A 20,471-nucleotide genomic window follows, 5' to 3' on the forward strand; every position below is an offset into this window, starting at 1 on the left:
CCATAACTCTGAATTTGCATAGAGAAACTTTCAAACCAGGAACGGGACGCCTGTTTCAATCCATACAGAGATTTCCTTAGTTTGCACACCCAGGCAGTAGGATCCTTCTCGGCATAACCAGGAGGTTGCTCCATATACACTTCTTCCTTTAAAGTTCCATGCAAAAATGCATTTTTAACATCCATCTGGCTAAGGCTCCAACCTCGATCGACTGCTAGGGATATGATGACACGAATAGTACCCATTTTGATTACCGGACTAAAAGTTTCATCGTAGTCTTCACCATATTGTTGTGTGAATCCTCGAGCAACAAGTCGTGCCTTATATCTGTCAATACTTCCTTCAGGCTTATACTTTGTTTTATAAACCCATTTTGAGCCAACTACATTCTTTCCTTTTGGCCGAGGGACTATTTCCCAAGTCTGGCATTCATGAAGAGCTTCCATTTCTTCATTCATAGCTTCAGTCGAATGACGGGATTGAAGAGCTTGATTAAAACAAGTGGGTTCATCCTGTTTTGTGAGCTGAGACATAAACAACTGGAAATCAAGGGAGAAGGTCTCATAACTCACCCATCGTTGAATAGGATGCTTAATGTGTGACGGCCTTTGAGCCGGATCATTGGCGATGCTTTCCACATTCCTCGGCTTTGTATTTTTGTCCCGTCTAGTGTATATCTGTCCAGAGAAGCGTTCTACTGGGGGTGGCACAACTGGAGATAATTCAACATGCATCTGTGAGTCATTCAATTCCCTACTCAAGCCGAAGGAAGGACAATTTGTTTGACATGTTTCTCCTGTATTAGCAAAAAGATCGGCGCTCATCCATGGATCATATACTTCTAATTCTCGAGATGGCAACGCTGCAGAGTCATTAACCTGAAAATTTCGTTCGTCAAAAACAACATTTCTGGAGGTCCTAATATGTTTTGTAGTAGGGTCATAGCATCGATAACCTTTGTATTCATCTGCATACCCAACAAATCTACACTTGACAGCCTTGTCCTGAAACTTATTTCGCAGAGATGAATCAATATGTACATAACATACACAACCAAAAACACGCAGTTCATCGTAAGAGGGATGTTGCCCAAATAAAGTATAATAGGGAGATTTCCGATCCAAAAGTGCCATAGGAAGACGATTTATGATATGAATAGATGTGTGAAAAACTTCTGTCCAGAGACTAACGGGCACATTGCTATCATGTAACATGCTCATCGCGCTCTCGACAATATGCCTGTGTTTCCTCTCTGCAACCCCATTTTGTTGAGGAGTATGAGGGCAAGAAACCTGTCGACTTATTCATTTATCCCGAAGAAAGGCAATAAACTCGTTCGATGAATACTCTCCTCCACCATCACATTGTAAATGCACAATATCACAAGCAAACTTGGTTTTGACCATTGAATGAAATTCTTGAAATATTTGAAAAACTGCATGCTTGTGTTTTAAGAAATATATCCAAGTATAACGGGAATAGGAATCAATAAAGACAACATAGTAACGACTCCCAGAAAGAGAAGGAATAGGTGCGGGTCCCCAAACATCGGAACAAATAATCTCAAATGGCTTTGAAGCTCTTTTATTTATAATATGAAAAGGAAGAACATGGCTTTTGCAGAGTTCGCATGAAGAACATTTATTATTATTAGCAAAAAATGAACATAAACTAGACTCTGGAAAGAGACCATCAGATACAAGATTTTCAACGAAACCCCGACTACAATGTCCCAAACGACTATGCCAAATATCTGGCTTATTACAATAAGATGAATTAAAAACTTTTAATGAAGGGAAAAACAAAGACTCTGAAGGCGAAGACACTGAAGGATGCTTAGACGACTTCAACTGGAGGACTGGGACTGAAGACGAAGACACTGAAGGAATCTCCTTGAAGACGTACATGTTTCCTTGTCGCTCCCCCTTAGTGAACGTCTCCTTCGTTCGTAGATCCTTAACATAAACAAAAGAGGGAGTAAATTCGACAGAAGAATTCATATCGTCAACAAGTTTAGCTACAGAAACAATGTTCTTTTTAATATTAGGAGCAAGAAGGACATTGGACAAGTGAAGTGAGGACTTTGACATAGGGATATGTGCATTGCCAGTATGACTAATGGAGTGATAAGTTTCATCTCCCGTAACTATACTACCTTTTTCAAAATAAGGCAATAAGTGAGATAACTTACCCGCATTACCCGTAACATGCGTGGCGGCACCTGAATCAACATACCATTCGCCTTGTTCATTTTGCTTGATCGTCATCTGTGACAATGCTGATAACAAAAGTTGTTGCACATCTGTGGATGGCCCTTTTGTGTCCACAGCAGTGGCGGATTTATTTTCAATTTTGTTTATTTTTCCTCTATTCTGTAGATTGAACCAACAATCAGCTTTCACATGTCCTCTTTTGTTACATAAGAAACAAGTGGGCACTCTCCTCTGATTCCCTGTGTTAAAACCCCCTGAAAGATTAGGTATAGGCAAGATACCACGTCCTCCCTACCCAAAACGTCCGCGGCCTCTGCCTCCTTGATGCCCGCCATTCCATCGTCCAAAACCTACAGAAGTGTCCATGGCCAAAACTGAATGAGGACGAGCTGATTCATTTCCTTCTGCCCTTTGCTTCATAATCATCTCATGCTGGAGAAGTTTCGCTTGGAGGTCATCAAAAGTGGGCAAGTGAGGAAGGCATGATAAAGCTGTAGTAAACATGTCAAAATCAGGACTCAATCCATTGAGGAGTTGTTGAACTTTATCTTTATCTGCAATAGCACTTCCAACGACAGCCAATTGATCAGTAATACTCTTCAAGCGGCCTATGTATTCCATGACTGTCATGGAGCCTTTCTTCAAACTTTGAAATTCATTTTTTAAGAACATAACTCGGGATTCTGATATCTGAGAGTAAGTTTGTGACAGCTTACTCCACAGATCCGCCGCAGTGCAATCATCTGAAATAGTAACCAACACTTCTTGAGAGAGTGTTGACGTAATATAAGCAACTAAAGACTGATCCCGCTTCCTCCAAACTGTATACTCTGGATTCTTAATGGAAATGGTAATTGTGTCACCTTTCTCATCCTTGGTTTTCTGCAAAATAAGCCGTGGTGGTATAGGAACTAAACCATCCAAATGTTCATCGAGATCCTGACTCCGTATAAAAGGTAGGATTTGCCTCTTCCAAGTCAAAAAATTAGAATGAGTAAGTCTTTCTGTAACGAGCTGACTCAAGAAATTTGCAGAGGGACCGGATGACGATGAGTAATCCATATCAATGGGACAATGAATAAGCAAACAAAACGAATGAAAGAAACGAACAGGTAATCAAGAGAACTTCAGTTTTTTTTTTTTGCAGGATTCAGAATCGAGATTGCAAATTGTTACAATCTACCTATAGGCGTTGTACAGGAAACACTAAAATAGCAATAAAGGAAAGGAGAAAGAAAAAAAAATCTGGAAGCAAAGAGATTGCAAAATGTTTGCAATTAAAGGATGAATAAAGATGGTGACTACAATCAAAAATTGAATCAAACAGGCTGCAATCAGATAGGAGAACAGTTTGCAATGTTGATTGCAGTCCTTGATAAACGAGAAAAAAAAAATTTGCGTAGCAGACGATGAGATGGATATCACGTTAAGAATCAAACAGGCTGTTTATGAGTAGCAGACTAGCAGGATAAAAAAAAATGGCATAGAAGGATATCACGGAGAGAATAAAAAGGGGAACGAGAACTAACAGATTGGGTAGAAAGATTGGAGAGGAGAAAGAAAGATTGGAGAGGAGAATAAAAGATGGATGACGAGCCAAAACCTGTTTCTTCAGTTGGCTGGCTCAGATCTCGCTGAAGACGCCTCTAATAGGATTTCGCAACCCTGTGCTTTGATACCATATCAGATTTCGTATGTTCAGCTTCACAGGAAAGTATAGAGAGAGAGAGAGAGGAGTTGCAGAATCGGCTGGGGCGGCATGTTAAATATGTATATGTACATGAATATATTTCTGTACTGTATTGTACTACTGTACTGTATTGTACAACATACTGTACTGTATTGTACTATTGTACTGTATTGTACTGTATTATACAGCATACTGTACTGTATTGTACAGCATACTGTACTATTGTACTGTATTGTACCACTCGTACAACATATAAATATCAATGGAAAGGGGAGAAGACATCATTGCCGCCCAACATTTTTTTTCTCTCTTCCCTCTTACCTCTCTCTCTATCTCTTGCTACGATAGTAAGGTGACTCCCACATCTGATTTCTCACATGGTATCAGAGCCAAGGGCGTGGTAATCACGATCATCTGGAAGGCCCCTAAGGACCTTGACGTGCGTTTTTTGGCGTTCTCAAGGAAAGTGTTTTTTTTCATCTTTTCTCTGTTGTTTCTCCGTTGAATCACTATATTTCGACGTCGTTTCTTCATTTCCTCATATCGTGCATCTTTTCATTCTTACATATTCTGTTATCCCCAATTTTATCAACCCTAATTTCTGTTTTCCCCAAATTTGGGAACCCTCATTTCTCAAAAGTGCCTCTTTTCTCAAACTTCTTGTGATTTCTTATCTATTTCTTGCAATATAGTTGATAAATCGTACATTCTGCACGATTAACTAAAAAATCGTGATTTCCAAAACTCAAAAATTTCTGTCCGTACGGTTCTGTCCGTACAACCTACGAATTTCTGTCGTGCTATTTGATTCATCTTTGATCTTCTTCCTTATGGATTCTAAAATCAGCCCCGGATTTCTTTCTCAACTTGTTTCTCACAAATTAACTCATGATAACTACTTACTTTGGAAACGCCAAATTCTGCCGTTTATCCGAAGTCATGGTCTTTCCGGGCATCTGGATGGGGGATCACCCGCCCCACCTATGACTATTACGCAAGAGGTAACTGGTAATGATGGGAAGGTGAGTTGCATTGCTATTCCAAATCCTGCGTATGATGTTTGGTTTCAGAATGACCAATCTGTGGTTGCCTATTTGACTGCCACGTTATCTGATCGTATATTACAAACTATCTCTGACCATTTTACTGCTGCAGAACTATGGAGACATCTTGCTCACTCTTATTCACAGGTTTCTGAATCACGTGCACTTCAACTGAAATGGCAGTTCCAATCTATGCGAAAGGGAACTAAGACCATTACTGAATTTCTAGGGGATATCAAAATTATCATTGATCAGTTGGCCGCTATTGGATATCCTGTTTCTGACAGAGATGTTGTTCAGCAGGTATTGGGAAGCCTTGGGCCCCAATATCGTATGTTTTGCACTGCATTACAGGTTGCCTCTACACTTCCATGCTTTGAGGATTTACAGGCCAAACTCCTACAGTATGAAGTTAGTTTGACTCAAGATCATCTTATTGATGATCCTCATCCTGTCATGTTTACATCTGGGTCTACCTCATTTCGTCCACCTGCTGCTCATATGGGCCGTGGAGGACTCCTTCCTACTCCTACTGCTCCACCTGCCACTAGAGGTACCCGTGTCCCTACTTGCTTCCATTGCAACAAGCGTGGCCATGTGAAAGCAGATTGTTGGCACAACCCACAGAATCGCAACAAGGCAGGGAGGCCAGGACCAAGAGCTGGACAGATGAATGTTAGACAGTTTCAGGGGCAGCCGCAGGGAAATTTTCGAGCACATCAGGGTACTGATCAGGGACAGAGTGCAGGGTTGCCACATGATGTGCAACAAATTCTGATGACTGCATTTAACAACATGAATTTGCGTCAGAATGATGATGGAGTTTGGTATATTGATTCTGGAGCAGCCGCACATGTTACTTCTGATGCAGGTAAACTTTCCAACATGGTTCCTTATATTGGCACTGGCACTATTGTCACGGGAGATGGTTCCCACCACCCTATTTCTCATACTGGAAATGCATCTCTCTCTTTGTCACAATCTACACTACCATTGAAAAATGTCTTACTCACTCCTGCCATTGAGAAAAACATTTTATCTGTTTCTAAATTGGTTGATGAAACAAATTCATCCATGGAATTTACTCCGTCTTCTGTTTGTCTTAAGGACCTTCGAACCAAGAAGATGCTCGCTAAGGGTGAACGACGCGGAAACATGTACGTCTTCGAAGCAGCCCCCGGGACTTTGAAGACGTCATCTACCGTGTCTCCATCTTTTCCTGCTTATTTGAGTCAGTCTTCTTCTGTTATGCAATGTAATAAGTCAGTTTCTTGGCATCGTCGGTTAGGTCATTGTAGTCAAGGGTTCATTGACAAATTGTCTTCTCAGGGTTTTATTCCCAAAGTCAAATTAGATCATAAGTGTCCTAGTTGTAATGTCTGCAAGAGTCATGTACTTCCCTTTCAAAGTATCAATAAAAGAGCTTCCAAGCCATTTGAAATTATTCACTCTGATGTTTGGGGCCCAGCTCCTGTTTCATCTCTATCTGGCTCTCGTTATTATGTGTTATTTCTTGACTCTTTCACTCGTTACACTTGGATTTACTTTATGAAATCTAAATCTGAAGTGTTCAAACTTTTCAAACAATTCCATGCTCTTGTTCAGAACCTTTTCAATTCAAATATCACTTATTTCCAGTGTGATGGTGGTGGAGAATACATATCTCATGATTTTAGTGAATATTTAAAGGACCATGGCATCACACGTAACTCCTATTGTCCTTACACTCCACAACAGAATGGAGTAGCAGAACGTAAGCATCGGCATATTGTTGAAACCGCGTTAAGTATGATGCACAATATTGATATTTCTTTCTCTCTTTGGACTGAGGCCTTTCACACTGCAGTGCATATCATTAACAGGTTGCCTATGGAATTATTAGGAGATCAGTCTCCTTATTATTTGCTTCACGGTTCTCACCCTTCTTATGATGATTTGCATGCTTTCGGATGCATTTGTTATGTCCATGTGGATCATTCTTTACGTAACAAGTTTCAGGACAGAGCAGTTCAGTGCAGATTTCTGGGATATGCCGATGGGTATAAAGGATATAGATGTTATGATCCTATTTTGGGTAAGATTAAGGTGTCTAGAAATGTTGTTTTTTATGATGACCATTTCAGCACTTGTGATACTTCTCAGGTATATGAGCAAACTACTTATGATCCATGGCTTTGTGATACTTTGCTATATGACTCTATCAGAGATCCTGTTGTTGATGAACCAATTCAGTTTGAAGCAGACAACTCCATCATCCAGGATGCACCTTCACGGTTTTCAGGTTTGGTTTATGCCCGTCGAGGAGCCCCTTCAACTCCATCTCACGAGGCTCCCCCTCTTCGACGATCCACACGTGAAAGGCATCCTATCCATCGTTGGGTTAGTTACAACAATTTTTCTCTTGACTTTCAGTTGTTTCTAACCAATGTGGCCAAAGAGAAAGAGCCGTCTACTTTCCATCAGGCAGTCCATTCTCGAGCTTGGGTTGAAGCTATGAACGAAGAAATGGCAGCACTTCATGAATGTCATACATGGGATATTGTTCCTCGACCTGTTGATAGAAATGTTGTTGGTTCCAAATGGGTTTACAAGATCAAGCGTAAACCAGATGGTAGCATTGAAAGATATAAAGCTCGCCTTGTTGCACGCGGATTCACACAACAATATGGGCAAGATTATGAGGAAACTTTTAGCCCTGTTGTCAAAATTGGCACCATTCGTGTGATCCTCACTTTGGCACTTCAGCATGGTTGGTCTCTTAGCCAGTTGGATGTCAAGAATGCGTTCCTACATGGGGACTTGAAGGAAGAGGTGTATATGGAGCAACCTCCTGGATATAGTGAACATGATGCGGCTACATGGGTTTGTAAATTGAGAAGGTCTCTTTATGGTTTAAAACAGGCATCTCGGTCTTGGTTTGAGAGTTTCTCCATGGAAATTCAGCAGCATGGCTTTTCTAAGAGTATACTTGATCATTCTTTATTTATGTATAAGAATGATCATGTTACTACTTGGGTTCTTATATATGTTGATGACATCATTATCACTGGGAGTGATGATGCACATATTGCCTTGGTCAAGTCTTTACTCATGGCCAAATTCAAGATGAAGGACTTAGGCCCATTGCGATACTTCTTGGGAGTTGAAGTCGATAGACAAGATGATCGACTCACTCTAAGTCAACACAAGTATACTCTTGACATTCTTCACACCACTGGTATGATTAATTGTAAACCTCTCAGCACCCCATCTGTCTTAAATCATAAGTTTAGTGCAAAAGAAGGCCAATTATATCATGATTCCACTTTATATCGCCGCATTGTTGGTATGTTGCAATATCTTACATTTACAAGACCTGACATTGCTTATGCTGTAAATCAAGCATCTCAGTTTATGCATGCTCCCACTGATTGTCATATGGAATGTATTAAGCGTATTCTCAGATATCTGAAAGGGACTATTGGAGATGGATTGCTCTATCACAAAGATGAAAGCTTCACTACAGGACACCGTTTACTTACATATTGTGATGCAGATTGGGGTGGGGACCCTGATGAGCGTAGGTCGGTTTCAGGATATTGTGTTTTTATTGGCCCAAATATTGTCACTTGGAGTAGTAAGAAACAAAAGGCCATTGCTAAATCCAGCACTGAGGCAGAGTACAGGGCAATGGCAGCAGGGACAGCTGATGTCACTTGGGTACGGCATCTTCTTCAAGAGTTGAATGAACCTATCTCTTCCTCTCTGCTTTTATGTGATAATCAAAGTGCCATTAATATTTCTTTTAACCCTATTCATCATTGTCGCACAAAGCACATTGAGATTGATCAGCATTTTGTTAGACAAAAGATTGAAACAGAAGAAATTGAGGCTTCGTATGTCAGATCAGAAGACCAAGTAGCAGACATCTTCACCAAAGGATTGGTTAGTCATCAATTTTGGTTACTTAAGGGCAAGTTGAGCATGATTGAAGATCATCCTCAACTTGAGGGAGGCTGTTAAATATGTATATGTAAATGAATATATTTCTGTACTGTATTGTACTGTATTGTACAGCATACTGTACTGTATTGTACTATTGTACTGTATTGTACTGTATTGTACAGCATACTGTATTGTATTGTACTATTGTACTGTATTGTACCACTCGTACAACATATAAATATCAATGGAAAGGGGAGAAGACATCATTGCCGCCCAACATTTTTTTTCTCTCTTCCCTCTTACCTCTCTCTCTATCTCTTGCTACGATAGTAAGGTGACTCCCACATCTGATTTCTCACACGGCACACACAGGCTCGACCTCCAAGCCCTAGCCTTTATAAAACAAAAGGATATACAATGATCCTTGTAATATCAGAGATATTACAAGGATGCCATTAATGAAGCAATATTTAGCATGTGTCATTTAACATGCCATGCGTATGGATCTGGATCCAGATCCATACGCAAAACTATATTTTAACAAAGTTATAGATATCAAAGAACCTAGTTACTTGAAGGCTAGAAGAGCATCGCTGCTAGGTACAGTACCAAAATGAAATATAGAGTCATCCCATCCTCAAAGACATCGGTTGGAGAGCTAAACTCCACCTGAGCCTCAGTGTGATGTTTAAACCACCATTCACACAGCAACTATGCCTATCTACCACAAGGCACAACCCAATGCAGCATTTTGACTTTACAAGTGTAAAGTGAAGCTAGTTAATTTGTAATTAGGAAATTTTATAATGAAACCATGTTTCTACAGAACCACTTGTGGCGTGCTCAAAAAACATAAAAAAAAAAGTTGCAGTATCACATTTCTCATTTTTAACATCAACTCTTAATTATTAATTTATAAACAAATTAAATAAGACCAGAAGACAAGAAATTAATAGATATTAAACAATTGAGCAAAAAATATTAAAATATGTATATGTATCATATATATATGTATGTATGTATGTATTTTTCTGTTTTATCCAAAATACCCAATAGGGATATTTTGGTCTTTTCACAATGTAATATAAGTTGTGTACAACTTATTTAGGATTTTTTTATTTTCTTAATTTTTTATTTTTATTTTTTTTCCTTGTTTGGGACCATTGGGGCCCCACTTGTATAGACGTTGGGGCTCTCCCCAACGTCTATCTAGTGGGAGCCCCAATGGCTCCCTCTCTCTCTCTTTTTCATCTTGTATATAAAGGGGTGCTACCCCTCGTTCTTGTTGTAGTTCTCACACATTCTCTTAATAAAATTATTTCTTTTGCCTTTTGGCATTACCCCATTGTGGATTTATGGATTTGCAATTTATATGCTTGTAATTTCCCCTTGGTGGGTTTGCGTATTTGCATTTTATGTGCTTGTGATTTCTTGTTCATTATTGGACCTTCAAGTATTATCACTTTTTATTTGTATTTCCGCCTATTTCCTTACAGAAAATAGTATAACAAAAAAATCAAACAAGGTAACCAAAGATATCAAACACATAACATGAACTTTGTGAAATATTAAATACAATAAAATTAAAATCTTCAAACTGAGATCTCGGCATGAATTCAAATAGAGCACAGCAGGAAAACTAGGGACACTGGGAAGCATCTTGACAACATTCAAGAAAATAAAACAAGAAATGAGCCCTCATTGCACACATTCTGCAAGACCACTTCCTTACTTTAAATAGACAGGCTAAGGGCAAACCTGGGCCATATCCAAATATAACACAGATCGGTTCAAAACCTGATTCTACCACAACTAATTTGAAATGAACATGGGTCCAGATAGGTAGAATTAAGTTAAAATAACTCAATACAGTTTGCTAATACCATCAATGTATCAAGCATGTTGAAGAGGAACAATTATGCATCAAAGTACCTGATCTGGAGATTTAAGAACGATTGGGTTATGATGCTTTATAATCTGTGGAGGAGGGCTCTTTCTCTCAATAGATGTTCGTTCTGAACCATTTGCAGATTCTGAAGTACTTGTATCTCGTGACCTCTGTCTAAACTCAGATGCCTTTTCCACTTCACATGGCTTTGAAGGTGTCTTCGATGTTCCATTCCTAGGAATCCATCTTTTATCTTCATACCTAAAGCATTGGTAACAACAACAAGAGAATTAAATCCGTCATTAAGCACCATTTTTATGCATCTCCTGTGAACCTTAATAAAACTTGAGCCATACTTTGCACGAATAAAATTTTCAATCCCAACTCGGTCATAATTTGGGGGTAATTCTGCTTCCCAGTAGCTGTTTGCCTTCTCATTTCCCATAGCTACAAGGTAAAAGGAAAAAGATCGATATTGATCATGAGTAAAACTTAAATTGCAGTTACATCTTGATAAATGGTACAGCATGTTTCTTGAGAACTCAAAATACAATTCTATGCTAACTATACTCACTCTGAATGAAAGCTACTTGCTCCGGAAGCCATGTATCTAATGTGGCAGATCGTACCTGCAGTTTTCATTTGACACAATGAGTAGTCGATCACATAAAAATTCACAGCAACCATTCATCTCACACATGAATACTCAATTCATCACATATTCCCAAGTTTGAGTTGGCAAGCTCCAAACAAGATTCTCAGGTTAAAAAAAGATTGTCATCTTTAATATGGTAGGCCCATTAACAAAGGCATCAAGTCAAAACATGAAAATAACAGAAATAAAGCAAAAACAAGAATCAGATACTAGTGAGAAGTAGACGTTATTACCATTTAAAGAACCAAATGCTTCAGCAACACGTACTTGTTTATTCCTCTATGTGGACAAAATGACAGGAGTTTTCTTAGATTTAACATATGACATCAAGATAATAATTTTTCTTTAGACATTCTAGGCCCTGTACCCTGATTGATATGCTGCTACTTTCTTCTTATTGCTTTTCCATTTCTTAATTAGTGTTTCAGATAATATTTTTTTATACCAATAACATTGTGCTAGTTTTCAACTTCATTCCACCTATACTTCTTTTTCCACAATTCATTTCTTTATTCTGTTATTCTGGTTCTGTCAAGATTTTCTGGCAATCATTACAACAAAACTCAAGCCTAAATCTTGTGGTACAATCCCTTCTCAGGACTGAGATGTTACCATGTTTGGATATATACATTCATACATATATATACATATATAGAGAGAGAGAGATATGCACACACAGAGAAGAGTGCCAAACTTAGATATTTAAATAGCTTCATAGGACACAGAACACATTAAACATCAAGATTGCACCAACAAAATCCTCCAAATAGAATTTAATTTCTTAACCATATAAATAAAGTGTATTGGATACTAAACAGACCACGAATGTCACATTCTATGGGTCCTATCTGTGTATTAATGGGAATAAACGGAGAATCAAATTATATAAGGACTTATCAATTGGAAAAGCTGATCGGTTGAACAATTCTTCCTCCTGTAAGGGGGGTGTTCTGATGATGCATCCATTTATCTAGAAATGTGGGAGAAGATGGGAAACAGATCATGCTCCATGATGCAATTTCCCAGCAGATCCTTTTTCTTTATATTATGCATCCTGTTCCCCCTTAAACTATCAGCAATAGCTTGAGACAAGTTTTGCTTGACCAAAGAGAGATAAAAGATGTTTAACTTGTACAATATTATGAAGGCGAAAAATAATAAGAAGTTGTCTGTATTATAATGCACCATACAAGAACTTCTGATCAACTTGCACTGATGACAGCACATATTCATGAAAGCTATGTCTCAAGAGGCGAGACAACGTATCAGGAGTCTTCTAAGACACAAGTGCATAGAGAGAATGTTTTAACTTACAAGTCCACTGAACAATACAACCACCCAGATTAAACTCCATCTACCAATCTAAATCTCTACAAAGAGGTCCTGATTCTGATAAGGTGCATAAGGCAAGGAAAGAAACCTTTGAAATGTGCACACCAAGACTTCTGTGAATTCCAGAACACTGCATGCATATGAAAATCCCAAGGTTCACACTTGCCCATCGTGGGCCTCTGCGTGAAAGAAAGAAGCAAAAAGAATTAGGCAGGGAAGCTGCAAAATATGAATCTTAAATAGCATCACTAAATGCATCCAAGACTTACCATACCAACATAAAGACACAACCTACAGAATTGGCAAAGTAGTAACACAAATCAAACATAGCATGTCTACGAGAGAATAACAGAAGCATATGGTAAATATGCAGGCATTTCACATATAAAGAGGCACATATACTATATTTAGTTTCCTCAAAGCCCTGTCAACCAAAAGAGCACAATGTTCATTCAACATTCAACCAATGTCATGCTTCTAAAACTACACAGATTCAAAGTCAACAAAATTGAAGAACAGCAACCAAGATGAAGGTCATCCTGTCTAGAGCCTAGAAACTTATAAGGTAGCTTCACTTATCATGGGCCAGATAGAGTTGCACAGGAGTAGAAGTCAACCACTCATTACATATAATAAGAGCAAGGGTCAGCAGCTTACCAGGGAAGATTGCGCAACCAGGCTCATTAGATAGAGGTAGATAACTTGCTATGAATAAAAAAAATGCAAAAACCTTAGCAGAACAAGGAAAAGTAACATGATGAAGTGTTTCAACTGGATTAGACTGAAAACAAGGCTCAGATGATCGCTTACAAAGATCATCTCAGGCACTCCAAGATATAATAGAGAAAAAGGATGATGAAGATTCTCTACAACTAGAAAATCCTAATAGGGACAGGAACAAGTCATTTCTGTCCTAGCGGAAGAAGAACAGTGACATTAATCAAATTCACCTTTTCTTGTTTGAACAACATCATCACCATCAGTGTAATCATCATCATAACAAAGTCAGCAGCAGCAACACAACAAGAATGGCAACAACGACAATTGTATATTATAGCAATGACAAACAATGAAACTTCCTTCATCCAAGAATTAAATGCAGTATGTGGATGATATAATAGTTCTTAAGTCTTCAAATATCCAACAATGGCCTCCAAAACTGTGGGTCCACTGTCAAGGGTCAGGAGGTTAACATCCAAGATACACAATGTTTATCATGGGAATCTTGATATTCATTCGTTTGCTTATACTTGTAACACGTATAACAAACCAATTGCAATGGCTATGCATATACTTACTTGCATTTGCAATCAGCACACTCCCTATTCTCTGGCAATTTAAGGAGCCCCTCTAGAATCTACAAAATCCGAACGCCACAGACTATGTCAAGAAAAATTGTAGTAGCCAACAACTTATTGCAATCGCAAAACCAAAAGGAAAACAAAAATGATCATCGTGCATCAGATTTCACCGTTCTAAATGCGCCATCTCACGTTAATTGCATGTCATTCAGCTGAAAATTTGGATTTTTACGGTCAAAATCCCATCAAAAATAAAACTTTCAAACATTGGGCAAAAATAAAAGGAAAACCCCTAAAAATCATAAAATGGATGAACCGATCATTCATTACGCAAGATCCACGCGCTATTGCGGAAGACGTGCAAGCCACGGAACGATGACAACGTAGGGATGAGTTTTAACAAGATTGCACCCAATAACCAAAGGGAAAAAAACAAAAAAGACCAATTTTCGATTGGAAATTTGATCTTCTTGATGTTTACTTTAAAAAGCAAAACATTCAATCGAAAAAGAAGACCAAGACAACACCGCGATTGGCAATTTGCAACGCGAAGCAACCGATCATCGACGAAACGAATCGAATAAAAGAATTCCTAAAGATCAAATCGGTAAAACGAAAAAAAAAAAACAGAATCCAAGATCTAAAATCACGAAAAGAGGCAAATCAGATATGTTTCCTAATATATGAAACTACGTGCATCCGTCGATCCCTAATCCAAAATAAAAAAAATAAAAAGGAGAAATTTTTCACAAAATTCTTCATCAAAAGGAGACGCAGAAAGGACGAATAACAAAAATTAGAATAATCGATCGACAATTTTATCGGAAATTCGAAGGGAATAAAAGGAGGATGGAGGAGGAAATGAGGGACCTTTTTGTGCTTGGCGTTGAGCTCCTTGGAGACGGAGGCCTTCTCGTTCATTGCTACCCGTTCGGACCTAGCTGCCCGGACGGGATCACAAGAGGGATCCGATCGAGTGAGAGAGAGAGAGAGAAGAGGGAGACGAAAGAAAGGTAAGGAAGACTCAATCTCTCTCTCCGTGAGAACGAAATCCGTTGGGGAAAATATTTCCCGTCTTGAATTTATCGTCTTTATGATTCTGATTCCCTTCTCCGTATTTTTCCTCCTCTTCTCCTTGGTCACAAATTACCCCATATTCGAATGGTGGAGCCCTTGCGGCCTATGAATATTTTTTTTTTTACTCGGAGGAACCCCTAGGCGCATTGACCTAGCCGCGCTGCCTGTTGTACTTACGGTCGTTGTCCTGTCAGCCTAAAACTTCAAGGGCTTACCCTTATTAGATGAGTGGATCCCTTGCCGCCTATATAATATTTTATTTAGTAATGATAGGGTGCTCACCTACTCCCACCTAATAGAAATTATAAATTTTCAAGTTCTTTGAACTTTTTTTGTTGATCCGACCTTATAAGATATGATCTACAAGCATTATTTAGTAGAAAACATGTTTTAAATAAAGTGATTATAAGTTGCATGTAGGTTTTTTAAGTCCTTTCAAAATCAATGGCTTGCAATGTATCAAAATTTCATGACTTAAAAAAACTTGTTTTTATGTTCAAAAAATATGATATGAAGCATGATTCTTATCAAATATACTATTTTGAATACATCTATATGGTCTGATTGAAAAGATGCAACCTAGCATTTGTGTGTAGGATAGGGCATGTTTTAATGCCTTAAACTCAAGAGTGTAGGGCAATGCTGATGCAACATGGGCTCCATACCGAAATCCGGGGGCATTCAAAATGGTGGATTTTGTATGAATGATTTAAAAACTCTGATAAAAAGGGTCATCCATTGATTGTTTTCTATGTACTTGGCTGTTCCGGATCCGAACTGTATATTCAGACCCTACGCAAAGAGAATCAAATCCAAGGGATTCAAATGAGACTTTATTGACTTTTCGTGTAGGGTCTGAACATACAGGGATGCAAACGGTTCAAATCGGGAACAGCAAAGTACGTAGAGATTTGGATCAGAATTAGATCCAGAATAGCCAAAAAAATGAAAATTTTTCATCCTGAATCTGAATTTTGGCATTTGCATCCCATTCCTATTAATATAGACATGCACCAACTATACCAAATTTTGTGGGCTCTACATATTCCTTTTTTTTTTTTTTTTGAAAAAGGCTCTACATATTCAAAACCATAGCCACACAGATAGTAAACTTTTTTAAACTATTGCGATCAAACCGCTTACTATCTCAAATGACGATATCATCCTGATAGAAACCACGATATTTTCAAACTATCATCAGTCTTGAAATTACTGTGCTTTTAACTCAATCACGATACCAACATCTTTTGAATATTTTACCATTTGTAATATTTTTTTATATATATTTTTTATATGTGATTTTGAAGGGTTTTTTTTACTTCTTAATTTATGACAAGATTTTTCCTTGCCAAGAAAATTCCAAGACTAAGACTTGTGTCAAGTTTTTTTTTTAACACAACATGTAGTCTATGGCCAAGTTTTTGCCTCCAACCCAGAAAAAGGCCTCAAATTTTTGAATTTGCTGATAAGAGCCTATGCTTCTCTTGAAACTGACATACAGAGACCTACTCTTGACATTGAACATTAACTCAAGTATCAGATAATTTTTTTTTTAGAATAAATGAAAATTTATTTGATTAAAAGCAGCATTATGCTGCAAAAGAAGGTAGGGCGATGAAATAAATTGATTTAAATGATAATAATACCTTAAATGTTCAAAATAATACTTACCCTTTTCTTTTATTAGGGTAAACAAGTAAGGGGCTCTGCTTTTTTGGTAGGATCTGTTAGTGCAAATCACCATGTGTTGGGACGCTGTAAGTTCAAAACTCAATGGTATGTTGTGTAACTGGTGGGGCTAATCTTTAGAAAAAAAAAACAAGTATTATCCAAATCCAGAACGCAATATAGAAAACTCAACAGAATCACGTTTCCCAAAACGATGGATGTTAATCTGAGGCCTCTGCTTGGCAGTTTTTAATAAGATAAAGGCTCATGTTAGGGATGTCAATGAGCGAAATTTTATCTGATATCAGGCTCATGTTAGGGATGTCATTAGTTGCATTAGGTAAGATAATCAAATGTGAATATGGTCTTGATTTTATGCTAATGAATCGGACTGATATCCAAATTTGATGGATATTTGAACCCATATATAGAGTAATGGGTCTGTGCTGAATGAAACGTGCTAAATGACTTTTTCAGGTTTTGTTCATTTTATTTTTAAATTCTGACCGTACAGATGTGATCTGTGAAATTGATTTTATAGGGATCAGCTCTTGAAGTATTCAAATCTGACACATGGATGGGCTTTTGTAACGTTTGAAAAATCAACGGTCCAAAATCTTTGTACATTTTTGAAGCTCCAAATATCATTTTTTTCATCAAAAACACATGATCCAAGTGTGGATTCCTTGTAAATAGACCATGCCCCGTCAGAACTGTGAAAAAAACAATGGAAGAAAGATAGAGAGATAAATGGGTAGGTGCTAAATGATATGAATAAATGGGGTTTTTCTGCTCTTTCAGTGTATTTTTTTTGCAGTTGTGACCCTATAAATGTGTTGGGCATGGTGGATTTACTAGGAATCCATACCTGGATCATGTGTTTAGATGAAAATTCTGATATTTGGAGCCTCAAAATTTTACAAAGATTTTGGACTTCAACCTTATAATTAAAAACCCACCCATGTGTCTTAATTGAACACTTCAAGCACTGATCCTTATAATATCAAGTTTATAGATCACATCTGTAGGGCCAGCATTTTAAAATAAAATAAAATAAGCCTGAAAAACTCATTTAGCACCTACCCATCACACTTTCTCTCTATATAGAGAGAGAACTGAACATATTAGCCACTTTTTTGTTCTGCCTGCCCCGTTAGGCCTCATAGTTTGAAGTGTTTATGATAGATCTGAACTGTTAGATGTGTTTTACATGCTCAATTTAGTGAAAATAGACTCTTGGATCATGTTTTTCGATGAAAAAATGTAGTTTTATGAGCCAAAAAAATTTGATACCTTCCTAGCCATTGATTTTGGATCACCAGAAGAACCTGTATATAGGTCAGATTCCGGTGATCAAAAGCAGGTTCCACTAAACAAAACCTATAAATCATATCTATGGTATTAGATGTGAGAGAAATACCAAAAACTATGATTTTTGAAAGGGCCTAACAGGGCAGAACGAGCGCATTACTCATATATATATATATATATATATATATATATATATATATATATATATATATATATATATATATATATATATATATATATATAGTATGAGTTTCTCACCATCAAAATCCCAATTCAAATCCATGATATTGGCCACATCTGATCCTAATCCATTTACACCCCATAACCAGAAATTCAGAAAACTGGAGGCCTTCTTCTGGGGTTAGGAACTTAGGAGCCAAAGGCTGTCCTCTACATAGAAATTTCCCCGAAAAGAAACATAACGGCGACCTCCCATCAACTCGACTCAGTGGTGGTGAACCGGTTCGGTTTGTGTAGAGACAGGCTCGGGTGGGTTAGTTGGGCAAAGCCTGGCAGGCTGGTCTAGTCATTATCACTACTGCCCAGTGGGCCAGGACCACCACCAGCCTGACTGGGTCCCACCTCAGACTATCCTATTCAAGTATAATACTGTCATTATGTACTCAATCATGGACCCAAAAGTAGGACAGAAACTTATTGCATTCTTAATATGTTGTCATATTGTCTATTCCTCACCCTAATCATAGTCACAACACCAGAATACATTTGGTACCAACAAAAAGTGATATTCTAGCATATTTTTAAAATATTGTGATTTTTTTACTTTGGAAATATCCCGATAATTTCCTGATAAATATTGTCATTTAATTTTTTTCACTACGGTCCTAAAAATTTGACAATGGATCAGGGTCAGGACTATTGATCCAAATGTGCCCAGGTCCAGGTCTGAATTGGAGGAACCCTTGGCCTGTCCAAGCTAGTTTGGGGTAGCGCTGAGAAACGAGATGAGCATCTCGCTGTTCAGCTCAGCTCGGTTCAGAAATTGAGATTGGTGCTAGCTCGTTTAGGTAAATGAGCGAGCATGAATATAACAAGCTCAGCTCGTTTTACATATTATATTTATAATATATATTATATATAATGTGCATAATCTATGCATATATTATATACATACTTTATATATTATCAAGCTCTAAAAGAAACAAAAAACAATTTTTTTAGAAAATGAGTCAGCTCAATCTTGATCTGCTCATAATGAGCTTAGGTTCGGCTCAGCTTGCGACGAGCTCATGAGCCAAGCCCAAACAGGGGTGTACCCTTAACAAGCCGAGCCTGAACAACCCAATTAGCTCGGATCCCTTGGCTCATTTACCAGACTTAGTTCCTGGATAATCAGAACAGGACTGGATCTTATGTCCCTACTTTAGCCAATCAAATATCTCATTTTTTCTCATGATTCTGACATAGTATTTCTGTTGGATCTCAATCTAGATCTGATCTATTTTTTTTTAAAGGAAAAAGAAGGGCCTATAAGGCTGTCAATAGGGTGGGTTTTTGTTGGATACCCAACCCAAACCGGACCTGAATATCTGGGTATGGGCATAGAAAATTTTTACCTGAATTTCCATGTGGGCCAGGTTTGGGATATAATTTTGCTAAGATATCCAAACCGACCTGGCTGACCTGAGTATTTTATATGTACTTTTTGGAGTAAATATAATTTTAAATACCTTCTAATTTATAATGATTGCATCTGGGGATTCATTTTATTAACCTGACATGATTTGAGTAAGATATGGGCACTTTACTGGTTGTTATTTGGCCAGGTTGGGATAAACCTGTCCCGTACTTGTACCGGTCTGACTTGATAATCAAATCAAACCCATTTATGTCTTACGCTGTTATCTGATTTGGATCTGGTCAGACCCGATCCAGTCAACAGCATCGGCAAACAATAGTGCACGTAGGGTTGTCAACGAGACGGATGTAAGTAGAATTCGACACGAATTCAAATCCATTTAGTTGGATTCGGTCATCAAAATAGGATCCAATTAATAATCAGATTTAGATTCAGTATTGAATTTAATATAAATGGTTTTATTCCTTGAAGAAATAAAAGCGAGTGTTTATCATATGATTGGAACCATTGGTGGAAGAGTCGTGGATGACAAACATGAATATATGAATCATACCATTGAACATGCATTGCATGTCTACAATGTGCAAAGTTAATTTGGTAGAACTAGAATAACAAGCGGATCAGGTGTTGGAATCAAAACTCCATAGAAGAATTTGCCATGTTGGACCAACCACCACCCCGCCACCGATTTTCTAGAATCATGAAACTTTGGGGTAACATGAATTCAATTAGGCAATTCAATGTTCAGATGAGTTCTTATAGATATCAC

General features: G+C 37.9%; 1 protein-coding gene across 4 annotated transcripts in view; it reads right to left on the minus strand.

The window, feature by feature from the left end:
- Nucleotides 1-15,097, minus strand: part of LOC149844530 (ADP-ribosylation factor GTPase-activating protein AGD5-like) — a 35,913-nt gene extending 20,816 nt beyond the window's left edge. Inside the window, exons 1-6 of one of the 4 annotated variants that reach the window (XM_089994716.1) lie at nucleotides 14,917-15,097; nucleotides 14,044-14,102; nucleotides 12,834-12,924; nucleotides 11,333-11,387; nucleotides 11,115-11,205; nucleotides 10,803-11,019 (exon numbers count right to left, since the gene is read on the minus strand). In XM_089994716.1, coding sequence (XP_089850842.1) covers nucleotides 10,803-11,019; nucleotides 11,115-11,205; nucleotides 11,333-11,387; nucleotides 12,834-12,924; nucleotides 14,044-14,102; nucleotides 14,917-14,967 — 564 coding nt within the window. In that variant the 5' untranslated portion in view covers nucleotides 14,968-15,097. The remainder of the gene's footprint in view (nucleotides 1-10,802; nucleotides 11,020-11,114; nucleotides 11,206-11,332; nucleotides 11,388-12,833; nucleotides 12,925-14,043; nucleotides 14,103-14,916) is intronic. The other 3 variants (XM_089994730.1, XM_089994735.1, XM_089994723.1) reach the window with 3 other exon arrangements.
- Nucleotides 15,098-20,471: the final 5,374 nt, after the last annotated feature.

Source organism: Nuphar pumila, chromosome 2 (genome assembly GCF_984573655.1).
Source record: "Nuphar pumila chromosome 2, dmNupPumi1.hap1.1, whole genome shotgun sequence".
Lineage (NCBI taxonomy): Eukaryota > Viridiplantae > Streptophyta > Magnoliopsida > Nymphaeales > Nymphaeaceae > Nuphar > Nuphar pumila.